Source organism: Meleagris gallopavo, chromosome 3 (assembly GCF_000146605.3).
Source record: "Meleagris gallopavo isolate NT-WF06-2002-E0010 breed Aviagen turkey brand Nicholas breeding stock chromosome 3, Turkey_5.1, whole genome shotgun sequence".
Lineage (NCBI taxonomy): Eukaryota > Metazoa > Chordata > Aves > Galliformes > Phasianidae > Meleagris > Meleagris gallopavo.
In genome coordinates, this window is record NC_015013.2 from 826,505 (window position 1) to 837,471 (window position 10,967).

At 41.4% G+C, this 10,967-nt stretch overlaps 1 protein-coding gene across 1 annotated transcript; it reads left to right on the plus strand.

Moving 5' to 3' along the window:
- The first annotated feature begins 6 nt into the window (after nucleotides 1–6).
- On the plus strand, nucleotides 7–10,523 carry PDIA4 (protein disulfide isomerase family A member 4). Its single transcript, XM_031552709.1, is given in 11 exon segments — nucleotides 7–164; nucleotides 166–229; nucleotides 3,412–3,580; nucleotides 5,353–5,558; nucleotides 6,041–6,179; nucleotides 6,368–6,573; nucleotides 7,194–7,352; nucleotides 8,438–8,589; nucleotides 8,727–8,886; nucleotides 8,970–9,203; nucleotides 9,813–10,523. Coding segments are annotated over 11 exon segments (2,046 nt in total). The 5' UTR covers nucleotides 7–23; the 3' UTR covers nucleotides 10,229–10,523.
- The last annotated feature ends 444 nt before the right edge of the window (nucleotides 10,524–10,967 follow it).

Here is a 10,967-nt window from a genome sequence, read left to right on the forward strand (position 1 = left end):
GGTTGGCGGCCCGCGGGCGGCCAATGAGGAGGCGGCAACTCAGAGCAGGCGCTCGGCCGGACGGGGAGGCTGGGTCGATCGGTGTGCGCCCGAGTCGCGGGGGGTCGGAGCGGGGTCGCGTTGTTTTGCTGTGCGGCGGCGAGATGAGGCAGCGCGGACTGTGGGGTGCTGCTGCTGCTGCTGGCCATGGCGCAGCTGGCCGTGCTGGTGGCGCAGGAGGACGGCGGAGGTGAGCGGGCAGCGGGAGCTGGGAAGGGCGGAGGCCGCCGGGCGAGCTGGGGCCGCGATCAGTCGGTGCGGGGATCCATCCGAAATTGACGTGCAGCCGAGCTTGCTGTGCGGTCGTCCTGGGGAGCGAAATTGGGCTGGGGCGGCACAGCGAAGACGCTCGGAGAAAGGCGAGGCTAGTGCTGATAGTGGGCAGGTGGTGGCCGCCAGTCCCTTTGCACACACGTGAAGGAAAAGGAGGGGAACGTGCGGTCAGTGCGCCGCAGGAAAGATGGAGGTTGCGTTTCTGAAATGGCTTTTTGAATCACCTGGCGACGTATGACGTATCTTGACTCGTGTTTTTCTGGAGATGGAGGTCACCTCGCTGTGCTCAGATAGGAGATGCGGTAATGCCCCTCTTAAAGGAAACTCGGGCAGAATCTGAAAGAGCTGCATCTACACTTCACTGGCTTTCGTACAGGATCCATTTCACTTGAGGAAAAAATGGCTAGGCCACATTTCCAGTAAGTGTTGAAATCTCGGTGAAGCCAAGCGTATGGGTTAGTTTCAGAGTAACCCATCGTCCTGACAAAGGCCTGCCAGTCAGCACCACATATGTGAAGTTTTAAAACAAGGGTCAGCTTTATTATATATTTTTTTAATTACGTACTTGTGTAGAAATTTCTGGGAATATTTTGTTGGAGTTTTACTGGAAGACAGGCTCTAGCAAAGCTGTTGCTTCATTGCTTTGACCGTCTCCTTTGCATATAGCTTCAAGAAACAAAATACTTCATTGCATGCAGCTGCTTTGTTTTCATGAGCTGTGTTATACAAATATTATCACACTACTTCTGCCATGTCAGCTGTCAGTTGCTCATTCTGTGACAGCTCTCCTAAAAAATATAAATCATTAATGCTGAATAAAGTTCCTTAATGAAGGGCGCCCCTTATCTCCTCGGGTAGTTCCTGAAGAGCTTCAGCCCTGATATATTAGAGGTAGCTCAGGTGGCTGTAGGTGTTTGTGAAGTTGTAGATTCCAGGGGGATGAGTTCGTGGGTTTCCCAGAAACATGTGCTCTGCTTCAGCAGGGGGCAGGCTGGAGTCCTGCTGTTCCATACCTCCTTCCTCTGGGTGGAGGAAGTGCTTGTGTGTATTTGTGTAGCAATCTAAATACATCCCTGTCAAAAAAAAAAAAACCAAAAAACAAAAAACAGACACACAGCTACTTCCACTGAAAGATACAAAATTACTTCAATGGTATATGTTAGATCTTGTGGTTTAGCACTTCACCTTCATAGCAGAATCTTTGTTGCTTTTCCAGACTCTGAGCATATGCTGCTGTTATGGGGGGTGTTCCTTCTCATCGGGGAAGGAAGGTTGGCCTGGTGAGCAGAAACAAAAGTAACAGCCTGATGGTTAGAATCAGAGCTGCATGAGCAGAATTGAAATTGACAAATTTTGCTCAGACTTTTTTTTGTCAGTGAAAATCAAGTCTGACGTGCTTTCCTTTGAAAAGCAACAGGCATGGTACAGCTCACTGGGAGGGAGTTCAGGCACAGACCAACCTTGAACATCCTGTTGTGAAACATCCCTCAGACCCATGCAGCGCTGTTAGAAGAAGTTGTGACTGCTGAACCCCCTGAAAAACTGGCTTTTTCACCATGGTAAATGAATGCCTTGGTAGTTCTCTCTGGAAGCTTAATCTTTTCCTGCAACTGTTCTGATGCAGCAACAGAGAAGTGTTGTCCAGTTTTAAAGTTTAGCTTCAATCAGATACAACAATAGTAGTTGCTGAGAAACTTGATCCAAGTGACTTTTGTTGTGTGGGAAATGATCCCCTGTGATCTCTCACCTCATCAGACATGAATATTTTACTATCATACAAAGTTGCATTCAAATTAAAATAAGCATATCTTCTGCACGAGTGTATTGTTTTGTGAGAGCTTACACACTTTTTATCTTTTTTTTTTTTTTCATGGAAAAATGGTTGCTGATGTTTAATGATATGTGATTTTTAATGTCTGTGGTGTCTGTGGTGAGCTTGTTGCTATGGTTTGCTCTTGGCCTGAGAATAGCCTAGGAATTCTTCTTTTTTATTGCTTGTACCTTCCCACTGGATGTTACACGCTTCTAATGCTTGCATTTCAAATTTCAGGTGAAATCAGAAGTATTTTCAGCATTCTTGTCCTGGACAAGTAAACTGCATGTACATTGTCTACTGCCTACTGCAGTCAGTCGTGTCAACTTAGTCAAAAGCCAGCTAAAAATGTAGATACTATACTGTTTTGAACAATGAAACTTCAACTTTCATTGTACTTCTTTTAATTGCTGGAGCTTACAGTGGTTAAAAGGTCCTTAGTTGCAACGACATATGGTTTGTATTAGGGATTAGGTATTCTCATCACTTGTCCTCTGACAGAAATTCCTTTGGAACCATTCAGTAAGATTTGACTAGAATTCTAGAAGTTTTGACAAAAATCTTTAAAAGACGCGAACAATCAAGTGTTAGAGAAAGAGTCTCAACTTCCAAGTCAAGGCAGACTGAACTGGTTGATGTGTCTTGGCACCAGGTTTCATGTGTAAACCCTGCTTCTCTAATTTAGCAAGTGTCTTCTCCAAAGGCCTGTTTTGTATTGGTGGTGTTAGGCCAGAGGCCTCCCTGAAGTTCCTGAGGGCAGTTCTGACTCCATTTGTTTCAGAAGAGCACCTCACATCCCCACACACATTGAGTAGGAGTTTTGGGGTGCTGTGTGATATTGCTGCGATCCTGCACTCACTCAACAAGTCTGAAATTGGGTATCAACTCTGTGCCCGTCTTGCCCAAGGAGGCGCATCTGGTGCCCTGCTTTCCCATGATTCAGGAAGATACTTTAGTGGCAAGTGTTGCAGAGGTTGGGATATATTAATTCTCACTGTGTCTCTTCTAACTTGCTTTGAAGAGCACAATGTGTACTGAGACTTGGGTGAAGCTAACAGAGCATGTGTGAAAATGAAATGGGGCAGGTCAAACGCCTGAGTCCAGTTGCTTTGCAAACCTGGGCAGCTGTCAAATGTGAAGGAGAAATTAACCTGTTTTGATGCTTTCTTTTTCTAACTATGAGGTCTACTTAATCTGTCGTTAAGTTGATAGACTTACTTTAACATTAAACTTCACACAACCTAATCTGTACCAATTATTAATTTTTTTACATTTTATTTTTCCAGAATCTGTTATACAAGAAGTTGATGATGATGATGAAGAAGATGATGATGATGATGATGATGATGATGATGAAGTTAAAGAAGAAAATGGTGTGTTAGTTTTGAATGATGAAAACTTTGACAGCTTTACTGCAGACAAGGACACTGTGCTTCTGGAATTCTATGCACCATGGTGGGTTCGCAGCCTGTGATACCTCCTTTAGTGCAGTGTGAGATGGGTGCTAGGAGCTTCTTTGGCAATGTGCAATCCTAGAAAACATGCTTGGGAGTTTGTTGATTTTGAGGTAGAAATAGTTGCTTTTGTTTGTATCTACTTTTTTTCCCAGTTGTCTTTATTGGAGTGGTTTTAAGGAGTGAGAAATTCTTGATGGCATTTTTAACACAGCAGTTGGATAATGTGAAAAAGCAGATATTTGGATCATGACTGGTTTTAAGGTCTTGTATAGGAGTAGTGCTGTACTGTGATGTTGTCCAGGGCACGAAATGGTTCTGGAAGTCCCATTGCTCCTGTACCATAAAAGCATGTGTCTGTCACCACAAGTGTCATAGAGATCATTCAGATCATAGAATCACCAAGGTTGGAAAAGACTTGCATCGCTTGTGCTGAGGGCTCCTGCACCAAGGGCAGCACTGTCCTGGCTCCGTCTCTGCTCTGTACCTGTTGGAGAGCAGTCAGCCCCAGAAAGGCCATGTGATGTGACTTGACAGCTTGCTATCTTGTCCCGTTGGCCTACCAAGAATTTGTGCACTCATATAAATGGAGAAAGCTTCCCTAGTCAGGAAGTTGTCCTTCAGAAGTTGGAATCTATGTCTTTGTTGGAAGGATGTTATGATGTGAGGACAATGCTGCTTCGTATTACTAGTTTTAATAGTGCCTTGTGGACTGCTGTTGTACTGGTGTACACTGAATAACGCCAGAGTACTATGGGGTGCTATCATGGATACAAAGATCTTTAGGCAGGATGCATCTCCTCTTGCATTCCTATGGGCAAAAGTAATAGGATTATTAAAGGGAAAAGCAAGAGTAAATGTTTGCAGTCAAGGTGATTATTTTGTGCTAGTGTTTCAGTGGAAGAGGGGGGAGTATGTTCTTGCTTGAAGTAGACTTGGCTTTTAATTAATACCAGTCTTGTCATGCAGAACTCTATCCCTGTTTGGTAGTTGTAGTTTGCTAGTATGAAAACTGGATGTGAAGCAAAGCATAAGGATGTGTAAGAAGCACAAACCAGTGTATTTTCTTTTTGTTCCTCTGCATTCCCTCCTGCCAATTGAGAGACTAAAGAATACAGGCTGTTACATACTAGTTTCTATCTTCATTTTCCTTTGTCTCCAGTTTATTGAACTATATTTGCTTCTTCATATGCTTTGTATACTGCCCCTGTTGTGCCAGCTTCTTCAGCAGTAGCTTCTGCTCTTCCCAGAGAGTTCTGAGTAGACCAGGTGCTCTGATACTGGGGTGCGTGTGAGGTGAGGATTCATTAGGGCCCAATTAACTTCTGGATGCTTTTTCTCATTAGTTTGAATTTAGGATACTATATTTAGGATACCCAAACTAGGGAGAAGCTGGAGTCTTGAGTGAGGTGGTATCTGGGGGCAGGGAGGAGAAGCACAGTACGAGGTTTGCAACTTTGTAAAAGTAATTGCTAAATTTTTTTTACAGTGGCTTTGAAACTTAGAATGGAGTGTGGAAAAATAAAAGGTTGGGATTTGTACAAACACAGTACCTGGCTATAGTTTTTCTTGCCCTCACACCACCATCATTCCTTCCTATCCCTCTTCTCACCCCTCCTCCCCCCTTCCCAGATCTGAAAATACAGCAAGACAAATAGTGTTAGGTTGATGATGTGAACGTCTGGCAGACGGCCTTCTGGAAATGCAGAGTAGCAAAATACTCCTCCATGTCTGTCTTGCATTTGTATATTTACGTATGTATTCCTTTGACAGGTGTGGGCATTGCAAGCAGTTTGCTCCTGAGTATGAAAAGATAGCCAAAACCCTGAAGGAAAATGACCCTCCTATTCCAGTTGCCAAAATTGATGCTACTGCAGCCACTGCGCTAGCAAGTCGTTTTGATGTCAGTGGTTACCCAACCATTAAAATCCTGAAAAAAGGCCAGCCTGTTGACTACGATGGTTCTCGAACAGAAGATGGTAAGCATTGGTCCTTGTAGTTCTTTGTAACAAAGCAAGGAAGTGTATGATCTTGCTGCTTGAAGGAATTACTATGAAGGACTTTGATTTCAAGTTCCATTGTGTGAAGTAGAATAATATTATGAAGGCTGAAATTTTGCCCAATCTTCTAAAGCCTGTGTGTTAGAGGACAGTGTTGGTAGTGGGTGGTTCTCTTAGTCGTGGAAGACTTCCTGAATAATGGCTTGATTACAGTAGGAGATATTGTGCTTTTTGAGGGATTGATCTGTAGGAAACAGCAGGTCTGTAAATTGTCAGTATTTATCACTTAATGAATTCATTGCAGTCAGAAGGAAAAACTGCCTTTTCTGTCTGCTTAGAATGGAATTTGTTTGGTAATTTCTAAATATTTAATGTAATAATATGGTGTCTATTGTTGCCTTTGATATACTACAGAAATGATAGTGCAAACTTTGTAACTGAGCTATTGAACTGTTTTTCAGCAATTGTAGCCAAAGTCAAGGAGATTTCTGACCCCAATTGGACCCCTCCACCAGAAGCTACTCTTGTATTGACCCAGGATAATTTTGACGATGTTGTGAAAGATGCTGACATAATTCTGGTGGAATTCTATGCTCCATGGTAAGCAAGAAGGGAGTTGCCTCTGCTTTCCTAGCACACCTGTTCTGAACACACTTGGTGAAGCTGTTTTGCTATTATGCCTCTTCTAAATCTTCTAAAGAGGCTTGCAGCTCATCCAGTGCAGAAGTAGAAGGTAGCTAGCAGGACCTGGCTTATTAAAACTGCCCTCCACCCTCCAAATTCCTTAGGTGTGGACACTGCAAAAGGCTTGCTCCAGAATATGAGAAGGCCGCCCAAGAGCTCAGCAAGCGCACACCTCCCATTCCTCTGGCTAAAGTCGATGCCACGGCTGAAACTGAGCTTGCAAAGAAGTTTGATGTTACTGGCTATCCAACGCTGAAAATCTTTCGCAAAGGCAAACCTTATGACTACAGTGGTCCGCGAGAGAAATATGGTATTGTGACTCTTAATCTTTTTAAGGGCTTGACTACAAATGTAGAGCATACACATGTGTTCAACAGAATAGCATGGGGAAGGTGAAAAAACATACATATGCCATGTACCTACATATGCCATGAGTATAAAGTTGTTTCATCTTTGTAACATCACCCTATGCTCCTTAACAAGCTCCTTTAATATAAAAGTAATTTAAATATGCAAGCAAGCAGTATGAGTAAAAGGGCAGCCATTAGTTGCACTTGAATGCCCTATAAGGGCTGGTGAAGTGCTCAATACTAGCTTGTAGAAAAATTAGGAATAACCAAGTGTAATACTGTCTCATAGAGGGTCATGAGATGGTGAAGGGTCTAAAGTTTCAGAAAGGTGGGTTACTTGAAAGGTCAGCTGACATACCTGGAATTCCTGAAACCGACCTAAAAGAGAATACCCAGAACTGGAGCACTTGAAGACTATGACCGTTTTCTTGATCACTTTGTTGGTTATTTTGGAAAGATTGCACAGAAATGAAGGTGTCAATGTGAAATATACTATTATGGTTTTCTATACAGGAAGTGCCTGAAGCTTTCAGTTCAAAAAATATTTAAGCAACTTCTTGGGTGTGGATTTGTCTAACAGGTATTGTTGACTACATGATTGAACAGGCTGGTCCTCCATCTAAGCAGATTCAGGCTACGAAGCAGGTACAGGAATTTCTGAAGGATGGAGATGATGTCATTATCATTGGTGTTTTTAGTGGAGAAACTGATGAAGCCTATCAGCTCTATCAGGAAGCAGGTAATGCATGGTTTAAAATATTAGAAGTGTGATTTGTTGAGCCTTGTTGCTCAAGGCTTTGGGCATGGGAAGTTCCCTTATTTATTCTCTGAATTCAGTAAAGGGAGTTTAAAAAGGGAAAAGGAAGAGAGAGACTCGAGGGTGATCTTCCACTTCTACTCAAGGGGGAAAAAACCTCATACTAGATCTTGTGCATGTAACTGAAGTCACAGTAAGTCAGTCACAGGAAATAATATACTCTTGATGTGGTGTCTCTAAAAATATGTGACCTAGAGAGATGGGAAAACTCTTAGCTGAGGAACAGATCAAAATGTCTTGCTAGTTATACCATATGCTTTTACTAGTTTTATACTTGACCATTCCAAATGCTGGACTCTGCTGAGCTTGTTCAGCTTGGGAGGACTTGAAGGAAGGAAAATTATCCATCTCTGAATGACTTTAGCTAGGCCCTTCCTGGCAGTGCTTATTCTTAAAAATTGTTGGTCAAGTTAAAGCGCTCCTTAATGTGTCAACGGTGTTTGCTTCCAGTGAAAAGCACTGGAAGTGCCCTCTAATCCATGTCTGTGTCTCACGTGATGGAACTACGTGCAGCCATTCTTGCTTTCTGTTTGATCATTCAGAGTAGTAAGGGCAAATTCTCTTTCTGTGGTTATGCTTGCTTCTGATGTTGTTTTCATCTGGATTCTCCAGCGTGGAAAGATACAAAACTGTCTCCCAGGTAGCCCTGAAAGAAATTGATTAGGTGACTTCCAGAGTTCCTTTCCAGTTCTATTCTTATTTGGAGGAAAGCCAAGAGTAGGTGACTGAAAAAAGCAGCTGCTTCACTGTGTATGTTTTGGAAGCTGTTCAGTACTTTTTTTTAAATACTTATTCTAAATCATCAAGTAGATAAGCAGTTGAGTAGCATTCAACTAGTGCTTCTCAAAGTATGTTTTCTCACTCTGTTTGGGGGCAAGAGCTGTTCTCTAAGACCCTGAGTTGTTCCATGCCTGCGTTAGTCACTGTCCTTGCAGTAACAAGATTTGATGAAAGCCATCAATTCACTTCTTGGTGACTTTTCATTCTCCTTAATTTTAATCTTTTAGCTAACAGTTTAAGAGAAGATTACAAGTTCCATCACACCTTCAGCAACGAGATTGCAAAACTATTGAAAGTATCTCCTGGAAAACTGGTTGTCATGCAGCCGGAAAAATTTCAATCAAAGCATGAATCCAAGATGTATGTTTTGGATCTTAAAGTGAGTAAGAATATGATGCAGGCATTGCTTATAACATATCCCTTTCTTATTCATGTATGATACTAGTTTCCAGTACTGTGTAACAGAATCAGCACTTACATGATGTCTTGTCCCTATTTTTTTATTTTTTTTTAAAGCAGTATTCTACAGATGAATCAGAGATCAAAGAGCACGTAGTGAAACATGCTTTGCCTCTAGTTGGTCATCGCAAGCCTTCCAATGATGCTAAAAGATATGCTAAGCGCCCTCTAGTGGTTGTCTATTACACTGTTGACTTTAGTTTTGACTATCGTGTTGGTAAGTTAAGTTCCCTGTTCTTCTGTTTTAGAAGGAAACAAGTAAATAGAAATTACTAACCCTGCTGTGTTCTGGTTCTTCAGCTACCCAGTACTGGAGAAGCAAAGTCCTAGAAGTAGCCAAGGACTTCCCTGAATATGTGTTTGCTGTTTCTGATGAGGAAGATTATTCTTCTGAAATAAAAGATCTAGGTCTGCTTGAGAGTGGAGAGGATGTAAATGTTGCCATTCTGGATGAAGGTGGCAAGAAATATGCCATGGAGCCAGAAGAGTTTGACTCTGATGCCCTCAGGCAGTTTGTGCTGGCATTCAAAAAAGGTAAAGGATTGTTTTTCTTTTTTTTTCTAAAGAGCCATTTGCTTTGCTTTTTCCTTCAGTGGATATTCTTCTGAATTATATTCACATGATATTCATGGCTGCAGTGAAATCATATGTGAAGTCTTACAATGCTTTATGGCTTAAATCTTATTGGATGTTCTTTGCCTTCCCCCTCCTCCCTTTTTTTTCTTTAACCTCACTTCGTTAACTTTGCTGTTGAAACTGTGCTGTGGCATCTAGCAGTATTTTAACAGCAGATGTGTTTGGCAAGCCTAAAATGTTCTCGTAGCTTTGAAGTGTCAGGTGATTATTCGTATTCATGGCAAGTGTAATACATAAATTGCTGTCAAACACATTATGGCTGAATACCTGTGAGCAGAGGGAGAAAGCTGCTGGGGTGCTGTGAAACAGCTTGTCCCTGTTTCATGAGTTCACTGTACTAAATGTCATCAGCAAGCTAGACAGAGTTTCCTGCAGAGGTGAAATTGATTACTAGTGCAGTGCTTTTCTTTGGTGTGAAGATGTACTTCTTACCCTTTTTTTCTTAGTGGAAATACAAGGGTTGCTCTTACTGTAATTAACAATGGTGTGTGTTATCCTTTCTCCTAGGAAAACTGAAGCCTATTGTGAAGTCACAGCCAGTGCCAAAAAATAACAAAGGGCCTGTGAAAGTGGTAGTGGGTAAAACTTTTGATACCATAGTAATGGATCCAAAGAGTGATGTTCTCATAGAGTTCTATGCCCCGTGGTGTGGACACTGCAAGAAACTAGAACCGGTGTATACTGAGCTAGGCAAAAAATACAAGAATGAGAAAAATCTAGTCATAGCCAAGATGGATGCTACTGCCAACGATGTGACAAATGATCACTACAAAGTGGAAGGATTCCCCACCATCTACTTTGCTCCAAGGGACAAGAAGAACAATCCCATTAAATTTGAAGGCGGTGACAGAGATCTAGAGCATTTGAGTAAATTTATAGAGGAGCATGCTACAAAACTCTCTAGAACAAAAGAAGAGCTTTAGAAAAGATGAGGGTGATAAAGAATTCTTTGTACGTGGTAGTTTAAAGAAAGTTACTGACAAAACTTCAATGAGAGAAGAATTCAGCAGCTTGAACAAGGAAATTCTTGAGCAGTAAAGTAATTGCAATATCTCTTTTTGTATTACAGAAAAAAATTCTGGACACTGAACTTTGATACAATTGTCTTGTTTGTTATAGTTTTGATCTATGGAGGAAAAATACATCATTTATTTTTTGTGACTATCTTGAGCTTGATTCTTCTTGATTCCAATACACATCTGGTTTTTTTTTGTTGTTGTTTGTTTATTTGTTTGTTTTTAAGTTAAAAGAAACTACCAAAAAAGAGAACCAAATCCTTCTGCCAAATAGATTTGTCTCATTTGTTGGTCAGGTTATTTTGGTGGGCTTGGGGGATTAGCCAAGCTTTCCCTTGCTATATTTCTGTGTACCTATTCAGGTGACTATTACTGTATTCAGTGCTGAGAGTAAGAAAGGGTTTTGGTTTTTTTTGTTTGTTTGTTTGTTTTAAGTGTGGATACACTATTAAATCCTACTTAGATAAGACAAAGTGAGTTGCTAATTAAATACATTCTAGGCCTTGTCTGCTTTTGCTTTGTGCATCTCTGAGGAAAGGGTGATGCTATAATACCATTTTTTTTCTAGTTGAATCCTAATTACAAGTTCACATTAACCAATTTATATATGTAGTCTTCTCAAAAATAATGTCTAGTGGAAGTAGTG